The sequence below is a fragment of the Anser brachyrhynchus genome, assembly GCF_964034855.1.
Source record: "Anser brachyrhynchus genome assembly, chromosome: 9".
Taxonomy (NCBI): Eukaryota; Metazoa; Chordata; class Aves; order Anseriformes; family Anatidae; genus Anser; species Anser brachyrhynchus.
Window position 1 is genome coordinate 23548852 of NC_137703.1, and position 17464 is coordinate 23566315.

Here is a 17464-nt window from a genome sequence, read left to right on the forward strand (position 1 = left end):
GCCTTTGTGAAAGACAAGGGGAAAGGCCTGCTTTGCACTTCCTTGGTACTTTCATTAATTTTATACCACCGCCTTTAAGCTAGAGCTGTGCTATTTGAACTACTGCTTTTTACTAAGACATGTATGGGTAACAGGAAAAATAAATTAACGGGAATTAAAAAAAAAAAAAAAAAAAAAACTTTGTCTTGCAAATGACTTCCTAACACAGGGGGAGGTGGGGACAGCACTATTCCCCCCACCCCCCTCAGCCCTGTCAGCGGCCCCTCAGCCTTCCCGCCGCGGGCCCGGCCCGTTTGCGCCCGGACCCGTTCCAGCAGGCAGCGGGCAGGGCCGGGCGCCTTTCCCCGCCGGGCCGCCTCCTTCCTCCGCCCCATCATGGCCGCCGGGCTGGGGGCTTTCAGCAGGGCGTCGCGGCGGCTGCTGGCCGGGGCCGGGGCCGGGGCCGGGGCCGTTCGGGCCGCGCACGGCCCCGCTCCGCCCCGCGCCAAGAAGCGGTGGCTCCGCGCCTACCTGGAGCAGCAGCGGCTGGAGGCGCCCCCGCAGCGGCGGTGAGGGGCGGCGGGCGCTCCGAGGGGGCCGGGCCCGCTCGCGAACGGGAGTCCCGGGGGTCTTAAACGGTGGTCGCGATCTTCAGAAATAAGCCCGGCTTGCCTTTGCTTTTGGTAGCTTTTTCTGTTTCTAAATTTGATCTCTTGTGCCCGCAGGTCCGAGAAGCCCGGCTGGGATTACCACGCAGAGATACAAGCCTTCAGCCACCGGCTCCAGGAAAATTTTTCTTTGGATCTTCTCAAAACCGCGTTTGTAAATTCGTGTTACATCGAAAGCGAAGAGGCGAAGCGCCGAGAGCTCGGGGTGGCCAAAGAAACGGTTGCCCTTAACCTCCGCGATAACAGGCAGCTCTCCGAGCAGGGGCAGTCCTTCTCGCGCTCTTACCTGGCGCGCTGCTTTGGAGGCGCCCATCCGGCGTTACCGGCCCAGGGCATAGGAGCGCTCGTTGATTTCCTTACCGGCCAGGAGCTCGTTTCTTACGTGGCTCAGAACCTGTCAGTGCAGGACCTGACGCTCTGCGCACAGTTCCCCGTCCCACCAGACGTGCTGCACAGGACGTTCTTCGCTGTCGTAGGAGCGCTGCTCGACAGCAGCGGGCCTGAGAAAACGGGCATCTTCGTCAGGGTAAGTCATCGCCTGCGGTTATTTTTTCACTGATAAAAAACCTAGTAACGTCTAAGGGCCTCAAAAGTGACAGGAAAAAAGGCAAAAATTATGTTGGTCTATACTGTGATGGCAGAGATTCAGAGAGGTTTGTTTTTTTTTTTTTTTTCAAAAAAAAATGGTTGGTCAGATGCATAAAATGATGTATTTATGATGGTTTATAAGGGTGGTATTATAATACTTGCTGCCACTTGCTAGAGGAAAGTGTTATCCTCCATGCGCTATGCTACCCTACCAAATAATGAAACTACTCCACCTCAAGTCACGTACACCTTCAGTTTTAAAGAATATTTTATAGCTTTCAATCTTTATTTATATTTAATATAAAGCTGCTGCTGCAAACACTAAAAATCTTTTCATACAAGAAAGTTCAACGAAAATGCAGCATAACAAGGTAGTTTCAGGAGCTGCTGCCCTTTCAGGTGTCCTTTTCACTTATTTCTGGTTTTGCAATGGAGGAATGTTTGTGAGAATCTTATTTCTGGCACAAGAGTCCAGGGGCTGTGTAGGAGCAGTGATCAGATCAAGAGCACATCCTCTGGGGCTGCATGGTGCCTCCAGCCTCTTTGCAGAGCCCTCCAGAAGTACAGCTTGGGGTTTGTCTGTACTAAACGTGCTGAATAGCACGTCTGGTGGTCAGAGCTGCACGGGGGCGTTGTCAGCCCCTCCCAGGCCAGTGCTGCTCCTTCCTTACATGGGAGTGGGTCTCTTTGCGTGCGTGCAGTGCAAGGCCGAAGCAGAACCAGTGCTGCTGAGCTCAGTAACGCAGATGGCTCTGCCTGGCTGTGGCGTGGAGCTGAGGGGTTCGATCATTCCTTTCAGCTCTTCACTGTCGAGTGCATTAGTGCCTCTTCATATTGGATTTTTATTAGCAGACTGTAGAAGCTAAAGCCTTTGTTCCGTTTCCCACTGATTGTAACTTCTAATTCTTTTTTTTGTTTAGGATTTTTTAATTCCCCATCTGATTGGAAAAGACCTGTTTGAGATCTGGGAAGTTGTAAATCCTATGGGCTTACTAGTGGAAGAGTTGACCAAGAGGAATATCTCTTCTCCAGAGCCAAGAATTACCAGGCAGCTGGGAGTCACCACAGTTCTTCCACTGTACTTCGTTGGGCTGTACTGGTTAGTACAATACTAATGCAAAGTGAAATGGAGTTAAGCTTAGGGAGAGGGAAGGAGGGAAGATGGTCTTTTTACTTTTTTACTTGTGTTCTTTGGCCAAGTTATTAGAGAAAAGAAACCATGCAGTGACTTCTATCTAAAATCAACCACTTACACATTGTTAGTGCCTTGCTGTAGTAAAAAACAAAACTGTCTCGGACTAAAGGGCCTTGAAGTCTAAACGAGATGCACCCGAGAGTCAAGATAGAAGACTGTCAAGGTGAAGAGATACCAAGGCCGGAGGGGCTGAACAGACGCTAACGTTACATTCTAGAGCTTTTTACATAGAGGTCAAATCGTGGCATTAGAAACCAAGCAAGAGGAGTGTCTCTGCCCAGACAAAACGTACGTGCCAGGTATCCCTGGTGAGCGTGGTCAGGGCCTGCCCAGGTGTGTTGCCTGGTGGAAACATCGTTCTTCTGGAGCAGGGTAGGACCTCCTGCCTCCTAGCCCACAGTGTTGGTTTGCTACATGAGCTACAGATGAGCACTTGGGAAGATTGCCTTAACCTGTTCTGAATTACCACGCTTCAGTTCATATGTTTTCTAAGATATATAAATATATATATATATATATATATATAAAAAAAAGAACTTTGCATTTTTTCCTGGAATCTCTTGTCCCTCCACGAAATGCTCCTATTCAGTGCCTATAGATGTTGATTAAACAGAGCTGAATACGTAACTCCTAACACAGAGAACTTCTCTGTGAATCCTTCGGAAGAATTCCTAAAATGCTTTCTTACCAGGGGAGGAGAAAAGAATGTTTGTTTAAGCTGACCAAAACAACAAATTTGCATATTTTTAGCAGGGCTAGCAGAAATTGAACACTGTAAACAATCAGTAATGTGTTAGGAGTCTAAATGAACAAAGTAGTGTTCTTCCAGGAAGAGGATGTCTTTCTGATTGGAGTTTCCACTGCTGAATATCCAATCGCTTATCTGTGCAGGAAAGGCCAACGGAAATGTTGACACTCGTGTGTGTACATAGATATTACCTTCAGCAGTCACTGAGAGTGGAGAAAAAAATATCTAGCAGCTCTTATTCATGATGTACAGTAGTGCTCAGGATTTTGATGAAAATGTGAAAATGTTTTGTTTGTTTTTTTTCAAGTGATAAGAAGATTATCGCTGAAGGCCCTGGTGAAACGCTGCTCGCGGCAGAGGAAGAAGCTGCCCGCGTGGCGCTGCGGAAGCTGTATGGGTATACAGAGAACAGGAGACCTTGGGATTACTCGAAACCCAAACAAGGGTGGACAGCTGAAAAGGCTATCAGCAGTAACTAGATAATACAGGCCGCTTCAAGTTTCTCTCAAGAATTAGTGGCTTTCATGCAAATACAGATGCATTTCAGAAAGCAAAATTCGGTTTAATTTTTTGATCTTAAGTGTATGCAATTTTCAAATTAAATACAGTTTTAAAATAAATGTAATCTTTCCCTTTTACGTAAAGCTTAATATTCAGTCATTTTCCTGAACAACAAAAGTACATTTTTTCTGAATGTATGCATTCTGTCTGAGAAGTTTTTCCATACAACATGGGAGACTGTTCTTAAGGAAGTTTAATAATGTGACGAAGTCCTTGCTCTTGAGGAACTTCAATACGTAGAAAAAGGTTTTATGTGAGCTTTCTTGGGGCTTTGATTGAGGGTATTGTTAATAAGATGAGTTGAATTAAATATGCAGCATTGGTCTTTGGGTTCTATCTGGATTTATTTGTCTCTTACCTTGTGAAAATGTAAAATGTGATGTCAGTGGTATTAACACTGGTGGTCCAATTAAAAAAGGAAATGGCACTTTTGAGGTCTTACTGCTTGCAACATTTATTTGCCGTACACATTGGCTTCTGTTGTTCAAGTAGGCTCTGGGAGGATGTATTTTTTATTTTAAAATTTGTAGAAAGGAAAATAAGGATCATGAAGGCTTGTACTCAAAGAAATTGGAGAACGTTGTGTAATATTAGGCTACTAGATGATCCAAGTTTAAGTGGTCATAGGACTAAGGTATTGGATTCAGTGAAATTGGTGTTTGGTTTGTTTGCACCATCCGCATCTGTTCCAGTGTACCTCAAGTGATTGAAAACCTGCTGAGGAACAACTCGGGTACCTTCATAATGTTCTTGTTAAATAGGAACTCAGTACGTGTCCCAGAAAACAACATGTAGAGAGACAGATACATGAGGACTGTGTGGCTCTCTTGGAATTGTTTCCTTTAAAATTTAGTGAGATGACATTGCAAATTGCAACGGAGCCCTCAGAGGGGGAAAGGAAAAAGTTGAGTGTGGGACAATGGTTAAAGAAGTGTTTCCTGCCTTATCCCGTTGTAAACACCAGTTTTATTTTGTGTTTACGTGAAGGCTGCTTAGCAGTGAAAGGTCCCAGGCTGCGGTTGTGGCTGCTGAGCAGCTCTGGCACACTGCAGGTGCTGCATTCCCTGCTGCCCCTGGAGTGAGAATGAGATCTGGCTCTCTTCTACTTGACTGGGGAAAAAAAACCAACCAACACCTGCCTGCCATTCACTATTATTTGTCGTGCCATACATCTGAAGCACGTATACAACACTTAGTGTGGCTAGATCACAGTGAAATCTGTTGTTTAGATTCTGGCATGGTAAATTCCATGGGTGATAGTTAAAATGTAAAAAGGAGAGCAGAAAGATCAGTCTAACATAAATTTTGCATTAAATTGCTAGTGTTTAAATGAAAAAAAATACACCTGGGTGATCTATTATCACTTACGTAACCATAGCCAGTAAGGTCACTATATTTCAGGGGAATAATAGCTGAATCTGAAATTACTTAGGCTATTTTTAGTTTTTCAGATGAGGTATTTCTCTTACCTTTACCTATTTTAAAAGGACAGTAGTGTTTTTTTTTTTTTATCCAAAGTTTGATCTGCCTACTATTTTAAATGTATATATTTATGTATTTTAAGAGAGGAATAAACAGCATTCTGTCAGTTTACCTTAAAAGAATATTTAGCATCTGCTTACTGTTGCTTCACAGTTTGGAATACGAGAATAAATCCTAGGAGAAGTGGATTACTGAGTCCTTCCTTGCTGGAAGGAAACTGCTTAGTGTAAGATAAATCAATTTATTGTGTAACATATGTATGGTTACTCAAAACTCAATGTTTCGAGTTCAAAGAGAAAGACAGTTTGGGGACATGGAAAGAAAGGTTGACTTTTTTTTTGTTATAGAGGTGTGAGTGGAAAATAAGGAGTTTATACAAGAAAACGTGTCCCGTTTTCAATCTTCTAAAGGTCAGAAAAGCATTTGATGCGGTATCTGTGCTTCAGGTCCTGGCATCTAAGTGTGTATCACTAACTCACTGATGTTAAAAGATTGGTTAGATTTACAGAATTAAGTATCTTCAAAAGTAGACAGTGAAAGTGGTAGCTTTTCTTCTGCTACAAGGTTTGTTGATGGAATTCCCTGGTAGTTTTGTGGTCTGAAAAGTACTTTATAAGCTACTTGTGTTGGTTCTCACCCAGGCATTGAGGTCTGACCCAAGTGCATTTGTATCTCCCAATGATCCTTCCTTCCTCAAATCCCGTTTTGTCTTTCAGGGAAAATAAACCAAGCATCATGATGATAATCAACCAATTAAAAAGAATCAGTTTATTCTTGCAACCCTTTGAACAACTTGTTTTACCAATGATTTTTACAATTATATTCTTAAACTGACTTAGCAGTAGAAAAGGCCATGTTCTCTGGCATTTATGGAATTTTGTAATAGGTTAACATGATCTCGAGTCAACCCTGATTATGCCTTTCTGGGTGCTACACTAACTTTATCTGATACAGGTATTTGTTACTGTAATTGCATTTATGCTTTAACCCATTCAAACCATATCTCCTAATGAAGATCTTTTCTTAACTGAAAGTAAACCAGAAGACAAATACCAGTCTTTCTGGGCTAACTTAAAAGTCACGGGTGTGGTAACAACTACATTTTAACAAAAGTGCAGTACTATAATGCTAACCATTTTTCATTTTTCTTCAATTTCTCTCTTGATCTTTGTAATAATTAGCATAAGGATGCAAATATGCTTACACATAAGTAGACTTTAAAATAATAATAATAAATGGACTGCTAGTTGTTAATCCATCAAAGGCAATGGCAGTTTTGTTGCTGAGTTTGGTCTAGACTTGGTTTTACCCAAATATTGAACAAACTACATGTGTGAATGGCCTTAGGTTACTCTTCTCCCTCCATCATCAAGATTCTGTCTTTTTCTTGAAAGAGTTTTAAAACTGTCTTTCTTTAAAGAAAGTTAAGAGAATTTCTACTGTATCGGTGCCAGCTAAGCAAATAGAACAAAAACTTCTTAATGTGCATTCATGTTCTTTTATTAAGTTACTTCTTGTTCTCAGTATGTGCTTTTGCTGCTGTTTTGAGCTGTTCAGTAGCACAACTGAATGCTCTGTGCATCTCCTTGTTCACAGCTGCAGCTTCTGCTGGTTACAATAACCAGGTTTTTTTTTTGTAATTTTCTCTAAAAATGTCCAGAAATAATTCTTGTATTTTAACAGTCACAGTGACTTCAATACTGGGCATTAACAGGGAGATACCTGTAAAGTGATTGTATTTTAATTTGAAGTTTGAAATTGTCAGTGAAAAGTTAAAGCTTTATTGAAATTAACACCAAACTCTTTTGCTTTTTATGAGAGATCAGAAATGAAGATAAGTTGCTCTGGCACTCTGGTGCTATAAAAAGCCATAAAGAATTCAAAACATCAAAAGATGTGTTTTTCTTTTTTTGGGAGGGCGGATGCTGCAGTGCAGAAATGTTAGAAAAGCCCTACATTTTCTTGTCCTCAACGTCACTAAGTACTGTGGTAAACTTTAAACAGGCTCAAAACTATTCAGTTGCTGTTCTAAAGTACTTCTGGGCTTTGAAGTTTAATATTCAGAGACGCATTAATTGTAGAGGAGGGAGCATCCAAGGACAGATTGTTTTTATCTTTTCAAATTGATTCCACTGATTCAATGGCAGCGGTTCTGTGTGTTTACCATTTCAGCTTCTCTAAGAAATTGTGGATAAATTAGGAAAATAAAATGGTCACCAGTTGGTCAGTAAATAGCCAGCTGTTGTAGAGCACAGTTGTGTAGGGGGAACAAGTTAATCTGTGTGACGGAATCAGAGCATGGAAGGCTGGCTGTTGTTCCTAAATCCTGGAGGATGCAGCATTGCAGCTCATTGTGGTGCACCTGAAAATGGGTTGTGCTTCCCTGGAAAAAAGGTAGCTGTTGGGAGAAAGTAAAACATTATCATCCTTTCTACTTTTGTGTAATAAATATAATGCTTCTGCCAGTCTGTGGTGCTTATGCTTTGACTACACTTTTTTTTTGGTCACTGAACTTTTATTTTTATGTTCAAGTATGGTATCTGCAGGTATTGTACGATTATAAAGGACCTCCTGAGTCATCGAGACAACCTACTGCCATCATGGCTAAGTTTAATGATCCTTTTCCTAAACAGATGGTGCTCCAGATTAAAAGTCGTTAGGTCTTTTGCTCCTACTGCTTCAGCTGGAAACAATCACAGAACCTGACTGTTCTGATATGGAAATTAAAAATGAAGCCTTACCTCTGTAAGTGTTCATTGCCAGTTGTGCTCACTTGTTCTGATACCACTGTTTTTTATCAGAAGAAATCCTGATTTTTATTGGTGCTGGCAGAATTTGTATTTAATTCCAGTGAGATCATAGTTTCATACAGTTTTGGACATGCTTGCAAGTTTCCTCTTACATGGCATCCCAGTAGCTCTGCAGTCCTATGTCTTCCCCTAATTAGACTGGGATGCTTATGTAAATGAGAGCAACATTTATTTTATGGTAACCTGACTAACATGTTTGAGATTAATGATTACCTAACACGCACATTTATTGTTCTTTGTCCTGAAGGCATGATTTCCATTTAAAGTACTTAATTTTGGTACTCTATGTAGGCCGCCAAAATTAATCGCATCAATAGGTAGGTGTGTGTGTTTAAAAAATGGTATTCTCGATAGTCATTCAAATAACTTGGCCAATTTTTTGTAGCATTTCTAACCCTAAAAACTTGCATGTGTCACCAAAAAAAAAATCCTGAAAGAATGTTTTGATATCCAACTTCAAAAAAGCTTTTAACACTATTTAGTACAAGATGTTTCAGTAGAGAGATGGTAGTTGGCTATAATTCCCTGCTCTGTCTGCAGATTCTGTAGTTTCAATGTCCACACACATTTAAATACCCATTGAATCCCATCTTCGGTTGGTGGTGGACTTGTCTCATTCTGTAGCCTATGGCTGGTATACTTAGGTGGAGGGGAAAAGAGTGCCATTGGCAAATTTCCACGTTGTAGAGAAAAGAAGCACTTTTGGCCAGTGTGGGAGGTGAGTGTGCAAATGTTCTAGGTTTGGAAGCTTTAAAAAATGTTGTGCTCACTTGCCTACTTCTAGAGAATGATGCCACCACTTCCATAGTACCATTAGCTGACACCAGCTCCACTGTGACACTGAGATGGCATTTTGGGGAAACATGTCCAGATTCGTGGTTATGAGGTAAAGCAGGGGATATTGCCAGATCAAAAAAATAATTAATCTAGCTACATGAAAATCATTACGCATTCTTTAAGGCTGAAGGAAGCACAGTAGTGGAGCACCACTGTCCTACGTTAGACCTAAACGTCCAGTGAAATATCAGAGATTTAGGGCTCAAAGACATAATTCTGCAATCTCTTCTTGTGGTTCATCTCCCCCATGGAGGCAGTACTACCTATGTAGCTAAGAAAATCCTAATGAAACTGAACAGGTGTTTCAAAATTAGTGTGGGATTAGTGGCAAGACTGACCTGGAGAAGCATTCCCACCACTAGAGGGCAAAAAGATCAATGTTTAGGGTGACAAAGTAACAGAAAAATTTGTAGAAATAACTCCAACATCAGAAATTTTTAAGGATGAAAAGTCTGGAGAAAATGGCTTCATTTGCTGAATGCTAGTTGAATGCTAATGATGATTATTCTCTTTAATATCAAGAGATAGGAGCTGAGAATGTTTACAAAATAACATCATTTATAGTCCCACCAGAAATAAAATTGTTGCCTAATCTAAATCTGTGTAGCTGATGGCTGCTTCTGCCATTTCGCAGACCTCCCGCCTCAAGCCACAGCTGTGGCAGTGAGCTCAACACGGCCACTGGGATAATTTCCTCAGCCTCTCCTCACTAGGGGACTGATGGCTTTTGAATGGAGTGATTTAAGCATCATTTTCTATTTATTATACCAGAGTACAGTTCAGTTTTGCTTTTATGTTTCTTTTGCAATGGAAATATTTGTTAAATGTTTCATTTCTCCCCCAGATATTGTGAGATGTTTTTTCAGCATGTTTTCAACCAGGCAGGCATGTTCAACACCCTGCATTGCCCAGCCAAGGAGACAGCATTTGGGGGGACGATGACATTCCCATCGACAGCTAGTGGATCCACACACAGGTCAGGAGAAGTCATTATTGCTCCTATTGCTGCTTTTACTGCTTTAGGAAGAACACTCGTGAGATGCCCCCACCCATAGTTTCACATCCAGGCCCTTGGCACTGCCTGTTTTGTTCTCCCAGCCGCTGGGAACCGGCACAGCGACGCGGTGCCCTGTGACTGCGGACAAGGTTCCCGACTCAGCCTGTGTGCAGCGTTAATAGAGGCGGGCCGATAAACTTCATGGAAGTCTGGACCAGTAGCAAAACCATTGGCTGTTCCCTGGTTTCAGAGGTAGGTAAACTATTTTATGGTTTATTTCTTTGAAAGATTCTTTCTGTTTGTCGGTTCTTGGTTGGGTATTTCAACTCCCTGCTGCAAGGTTGGCTTTAAGATCAAGTATTGAGGAGATGATCATGGGCCGAACTGAATTTGGTTGATCTCCTTACTCCAAGAGAGAAAAAAACAGGCAATTTAAAATAAGTTTGAGCTTTTTTCTTGACTGGATTACTATAATCATCACTTTCTAGTAAACCAAAACTAGGTCAGGAACTAGGTAAAAATATTTTTTTTTAAGTATGATAAAATTTGGGATAAGCTTCAAAACTTTCCTTTAAAGAAGAATCCCCCCGATCACAGAAGGGATTTGGTTTTAGTGACAGAATCCACTGCTGCGTTCTGCTGACTCTTACCAGGCTGCTTTTGGAGCCTGCAAAGCACTCTTTTCACACTGCAACAGCACGTTGATTTTTTCGAAGCATATCAATACATCGTTTCAACACGAAGATGTCATTCCAAAGAGTTTATGCTGACAAGGAGTTATTTTGATTTCGCTACACAAGGGGATAAAACTCCCTGCAGAGAGGACCGAGGGCAGTTACGGGCATTGCCTGCACTGCTGAGGGGCTCTCCCTGAAGGCAGAAAACATGGGGCGCTCTGGAGCACAGCTGGGACTGAGGACAGTGCTCTGAACATTCATCGACTCTTGGTCTGTAATGAGGATGAACTAGAAAGAACTAAACCCTCTGACGGGTGGGTTTGTGCGGCGGTCAGTGATGGAAAGAGAAGGAGCGTAAAACAAGACTTTACCCTGGTTAACGTCTAGGTCAGCTCATATTGATTTTTTGAGCTGTAAAACCTGAAACTTCAATAACTACCATGAAACCTTTCTCTGTTAATCATTAGTGAGCTTAAATTGCTTTGGTGTGGTGTTTTTTCAGTTTGTTTTTCCTTTTTTTTTTTAGCATGGTTATGCTCATAATCCCCACAGAATCGGGAAAGAGGCGGGCTGGGCCCTGCAGGTAGAGCTAACGGCGGGGTGCTGAGCCACAGCTGATCGGCCCCGCTGGGCACACGCCTGCTCTATCTTCTGCCCACATGCGTGCACATTTCAGCTAGGCCTTTATCTGCCTGCACACAAGTACATGCAGGGAGGGAAAATTTAAGCTGGAGGGTAGCTGTGCTATCACGGCAATATTTATAAACTGGTCAAGAATACGTTGAATCTGAAAAAGTGGCCAGCTGGAACTTAAGTAGCAAATACTGAGGTCAGAAACAACCCTACACATAGAGGAGCAGGATGCAAAAAACTTGTGTATTCAGAAATGGGATCTCGATAACTTAGGAAGGTCAACGTGAACTTCGCTCTGGGGAAGCTATACAGACAGTGTCACAACTTCTAACTGTTCTGAGATACTTGATTAAAAGACCTAAGCTGTAAGAAATACTATACTGGCTAATAGCTTCTGAAATACTTTTGTTGCCATATTTGTGATGATTTATTAACTGTCAGGTTCCTCTTTACTGCCTATTTTCTTCATCCATGGAGAAACATTTTTTTTCTTTTGCTTAAAAATCTCTTGTATGTCGGTGGCTGTATTTCTAAAATTTCTGTGTCTGTGTCAGTAAGGCACTGCTCTTTAATAACTATTGGTCTGAATGGACATTATCCCCAAATTTTCAGTGTGCTGTTTCAGAGTATTTGTTCTATCTCTTCAGTTAAATACCTTGTCCACAAACCAAACTGAAAAAAAGAAAAAAACAAACAAAAACTAGGTTTTGTTCTGAACGCTTATTATTTTCCAGTCCCAAACTGGAAAAGAATACTATTTACTATTGTGCCCACCATGCTTTAATTGCTTTGTTTTGTTTTTTAATTTATTTAAGCAGGTAAGCATTACATTTTAAATATTTTTATGTCATCAAGACAGCTTCTTTTTCATGTGAAGTCTTTTTAGTTAAGCTGGACACTGATAAGCATTTCTCTTTTTCCTTTTGGTTAGGAAAGAGTTTTTCTATTTCAAATACTTTCAAAATCTGCCTTCTTAATTGAAATTCACATACGTTTTTACAAAGAGTGGGCATACCTGTCATTGCCATGTAATCAGACTACATTCTTGAAAGAAACCTTTTTTTTTTCTTCTTTTTTTTTTTTTTAATCTCTTTGTACCTGCAGCTATGACTTGCAGTATTGAAAAGTCAGCTCAAGGAGAGGAACTGAAGGTGCTCTTGCCATACAGCAGACTGTACAGGAGACCCACATGTGAGGGGATTTACTTTTCATGTTCAGTTAATTATTCTAAACAACAATTAGAGGGTTTGCCCCTTACTTCCAAACTAAATAGCATAGAAAGTGCTAAAATATTACTAGTCTTAGCAGTATTCTTCCCATGTATGGGTTGAGATTAGGTCTCTCCTCCAGAAAACCTCCCTTAAGAGGATATTTGCAGTTACCAAGGATTATCCACATCTATTCACTCCAACTGCATTAACCTTTATTGTGTTCTCCAGGGGATTTTTGTTTGTTGTGCATCTTGTTAGTGCTTTTCTAACACGTTAATGCTGCCAGTGACAAAGCCCTTTTCTCTTGTCCTCCTTGAATAACAGAACTGCAGTTTGCCCATGACAAAGTCTCAGGGATTCATGGAAAAAAAAATATCTTGATAGTATCTCAGACTTAAAAATTACAGTAATGAGAAAAATTAAACTAAATTTGAAGCATCAGGTTTCCCTTTGTCAGTCCACTTCTAAATATTTTTTTTCAGAAACTGGGTGATCAAAGAACTGAGCTTTCCCATATTCATGTTATGTGGCTTATTTTCTTTTGTTCTTCTATTTGAGTATCTGGCATCTGAAAGCTCTGTTTCCCAAATTTTCCTATTTCATGTCCACCATCATTACTTTACACTAAGATATTGTTCTTTTTTTCTCACTTCAAATCCAAATTGATATTTCCAGGACTTTTAGTCTTTCTGATATTTATGCTGATTGATTTGTTCACTGCATTTGTTCACCTGTTTTTATAAAAACTAAAACACTGCTACACTGGAGTCACGTATTTACCTCCTTAGTGTTTCTCAGTGCATGATAAGTATTTCATGGCTTGACTTGGCATTTCAGACTCAGCTCATTCTCTATATATATTCAGATTGACTTAGTGTTCTCCTTTCTCTCAACATCACGGGCCTACATTGCTACAATAATGCAAGACTCAGAGAATTACAGAATTTTGTCCTGTTTTCTGTATGTAGATTACAGTTGTAGAAACTGTTTCAGGATTAACACAAGCACCAAAGGATGTCTGCTCACAACAGTAAATTCTGTTCTACAAATTAACCTTCAAGTGATATTTATTAATAGAACTAAAATTCTAGGGAAGTCTGCAGCAGAACATGTGCATTTTGTAAAGCACAGGGAAATGAGAGAAAAGCGGTTGAAAATGTCACTCGTCTCTGTTCTAACTTTGCATGTCCTCCTGTGAAGATGTTTGTCAAACTACCTCTAATTCTTTTTACCAAATCTAAGGTAGTTCTAAGACAGCACTAACTGGTAGAAGTTTCCACAAATTAGACTGACTAATCAATAATTTAGATTCATTAGTGGAGAGGAACAAAGGCCTCTCTTCACTCCCGTGGGGGTTTTACAGAAAACAGGCAGGAAATGCTCATCATCAAGTAGAGGAGGTACTAAAGAACTGAGTCTGAAAATACACTGGGCTTTAAATATATCATTCATAGCTCAAGAAATAAGCTACGTTATATGAAGATTAATGTGAAAATTAAGTTGTTCCTGTTCAGAGAGCTGGGAGAATATTTCCCGATTTAGTAATTTAGGTAGCTGAATAATAAAGAAAATTGTTGGTGGTTTAGACAGAACATAAATATCTCTCTTCCTCTTCTAATTTAGAACCAAATATTTTTTCCATCTCCTAGGGCCTGCCTTTCAGCTCTTTCTTTCCTTATTCATTTGCCTCTTTCTAGCTTTACTGATATCATTTTTCACAACCTCTCTTCTACCGACGGGCTCTAGGCTGCCTTATGTACTGCTAACATTCCCATGGGCAGCCCCAGTAAATGGAAGCTCTGGTATGGCTCACCATTACTTTTCTATTGCTGCTTATGAATTTTTCTATTGTCACGTGTGAACATACTCCCCTTTCAGTTTAAAGGGTTCCACTCTCCTCTGGGATTTTTTCTCTGAAAGGCCATATCATGAAAAAAAAGCCTTTTTCAAGCAGTCCCTGTGACCTATGGTGCAGTTCATAAAGCATTGATCAACTACAGGAACTTACAGAATAATGATAAAAAAATACAAATCAGAATCAGCAACAGAAGCATTGACTACACCCTAAAAATAAGGAACCTTTACTATAAGGATGAATTTAAAAATAAAATACAACCACCTCACATACAAGATATCCCTGCGACAGATGTTTTGCCTTCACTGCAACTGTATATAGGCATGTTCTTTCCACTACCTAGTCTGTGATTACAAACTGGAATATGATCTTGTACTCTTAAGCATGATGGAAATTCAAGAACTGTGTCAAATAAAGGGGCAAGGTTGAAATATTGATAACCTTTCAACATCACTGACCGAGGTAGGAAGCGGGAAGAGCTAACTCCTGAGCTAACAAAATTTCTCATTAAAATTAAGAAAATGGAAAAAATCCATGGAAAAGGGAACAGGTCAGTCAGCTGAAACGGCCTCCCTGGCTTTGAAAACCTCCTGCTGAACCAGACTGGATTGCACTATGAGGTCGGACAATCCTGCACTCAAAAAATCCCCACTGGAAAAAGAAATAATAATAAATCTGTTCTTCAGTGAGCATGATGCCTAAAGGAACTTGTAAATCTAAAGGCAGTTAAATGGTTGGACTCTTAGGTGAGGCAGACTCAGAAGGTCCCATAGTAGCTCCAGTCCGGCCAGGAGAGCACAGTGTTTAATTACTGACTGCCAACAAAAATTAAATAAAACAGAAGCTTCTCACTCTGAGTAACTTTAGCTAAGAAGTTTAAAAATAAAAATAAAATAAAATAAAGCTAAAAAACTTAAAAGCTAAAATTGGGTAACAAAACTTATTTTTTTACGTTATTGATGGATATACAATTTAGTAGCTTTATGAAAAGAAAACAAAAGTAGAAGATGAAGAAAGCATAAGGAAAGCACTTCTATGAGAGAGAAGTAACTTGCTTAGTTAACTGGAGGCAATGAAGAGGAAAAAGAGAGAGAGGTATACAGGATAACAGTGCTAGGTGGGGAATCCATCTGGGAAATCTCAGGCCTTCCCATTGCAACACTTCAATTAGATTCAACTGAACTACACGGTAGTAGATTTAAGTCAGGCAAAAAAGTTTGTTTTTTATTTATTTATTTTTTTTATTTTCATTCAAACAATTTAGAAAAATAATTTGGAGAACTTAATGGCTGCAAGAAGCTCACCAAAATGATCACTCACAGTGCAGCCTTCATTCTTAGCAATTATCACCGAAGTAGAACATCAAGATAAGAGCAAAGAGACTTTGGGCTTTTTTCTACCTCTGGCATTGATCTCTTGTGCTAACTTTAGAAAGGTGTTCTACATCTTTACGGTCCTCTTCTTAAAAACTAGTCTGGTTTGTTCAGGTTAGTAGGAAAAATTCTAGTTTACTTTGCAGAAAGAAGAGTATGTGTCTTGCTAGTAATGCCTGATACCCAACCCTACACAGCTTCAGTTTTGTCTCACAAGAAAAGTGTAAAAGCTGTTCTGTTAATACAGGTATAATGCACTAAGTCATACTCTGTGAAAAGAGGAAATTAAAGAAGAATTGCTTTTTCTGTCCATATTTTTTGGTCTTTTTGATACTTCTTGCTCTTCTGCTAGCTCTTGTTTTTGTGCCTCTCACCCGATGTCTTCCAACTCCTCCATGTCATCCTGAGAGCCAGTGCTTCTACTTTGAATCTCAGGCTTCCATCCCTGTGGTGACTGAGAATCCCTTCCTACCGTACGTTACTCCAAAGGATTTAGGCGTATATCACACTACCAGAACATGCTGCTCCAAAAAAAATTTCAGACCGCTAATGTGCATTACGAAAAAGCAACCAACCTGATGTGGCTGCGCCTTTTCCCTTTATTGTAAGGCCTGTTTCCTACAAACTGCTGTTATGTGTAAAGGCAGGGCTATCCATCTTTTACTTTTCTTACTATGTTAATGTTATAGCAGTGGATGGGAAATGTCAAAGGGAAATGGCATTTCAAATAAAAACATTTCTGTAATTCAATCATGTTCATTTGACCATTTTCCCACAGTTAAATTTTCTTGATTTAAATAACTGTCAACAAGAAAAAGTGATTTGTATGAACATTACTATGACTTTTGTTTTGATCTTTTTACTGAAATGTATCTAGTCATTAACAAAAAGATACTGCTCAAATAAGGCCAGGACAAGACATGTTAATTTATGCTCAGTCGACCAAATCTTTAATAGTGCATACCAGTGAACATTCCCATCAGATAAACTTGCTGTGATCTTTCTTAGCATTTTTTCAGAAAACTCTTCATATACAAATCTTGCAGAAGCAGTTTACCACAGATGCGATATACCTAATCCCAGGATTAATTTTGTATGCCCATCAGTAGCGAAGCAAGATGGATTTAATAGCCCATTAGTCTTTCAGCATGATAATTTCCACATCACTTAGCCTGCTGGGTTAATTGCTTTAAAATGGATATTATTGACCTCAATCCTAGTGACAAACAGAGGATGTCTTATTCATCTCCCAGATGTACATTCTTAGACACTTGTTTCTTTTGGTCCTGACAATAAGTCCCCTAGATTATGTGCTTGTATATTATAATTTATACCCTATTAGCCCATATTTAAAGGATTACTGAAGCTCTGTCTTTCAGAAATTGTTGCCCATGACTGGGGAGAACTTTTAATTTGTATATATATGTATATAAAGAGAAATGTTGCAAACATGAGAAACCATTGTTTTGCCCTTTGTTAAGAAGTTAATTTTAATGCTAAAAGCTGTAGCAGGTGCAGTAGGGATTAAACATTTTTGGAATAAACATGTGTCCAGTATATTTTCACAAAAGTGTAAGTGTGGTCATTAAGAGGAGAGAATGCAGAACAAATCTGGACAGAGAAGCTGTAGGAAAGGAAAAAGGTCCTAGGGTTGAGAAACTGAAAAATACATCATGCAAAAGAAAATCAAAGAATGACACTGAACAGTAGAGTTTTTAATTGTGTGTATTATTTCTGCATTTTTGCCCTTGGTAATTTGGAGAAAAAAAATGAGCCATCTGCCTTGAGGAAAGTCATGCTAGCTGTGAACAACAAAAAATAGAAAGGGAAGAACAGCACAGCTACTTACT

At 39.9% G+C, this 17464-nt stretch overlaps 1 protein-coding gene across 1 annotated transcript; it reads left to right on the forward strand.

Annotated features, from left to right (window-relative positions):
- The first annotated feature begins 296 nt into the window (after positions 1 to 296).
- Positions 297 to 4166, forward strand: MRPL44 (mitochondrial ribosomal protein L44). The gene is made up of 4 exons (XM_080604002.1): positions 297 to 548; positions 705 to 1173; positions 2156 to 2334; positions 3486 to 4166. The coding sequence occupies exons 1-4, from the start codon at positions 376 to 378 to the stop codon at positions 3655 to 3657; spliced, it is 993 nt and encodes a 330-aa protein (XP_080460128.1). The 5' UTR covers positions 297 to 375; the 3' UTR covers positions 3658 to 4166.
- Positions 4167 to 17464: the final 13298 nt, after the last annotated feature.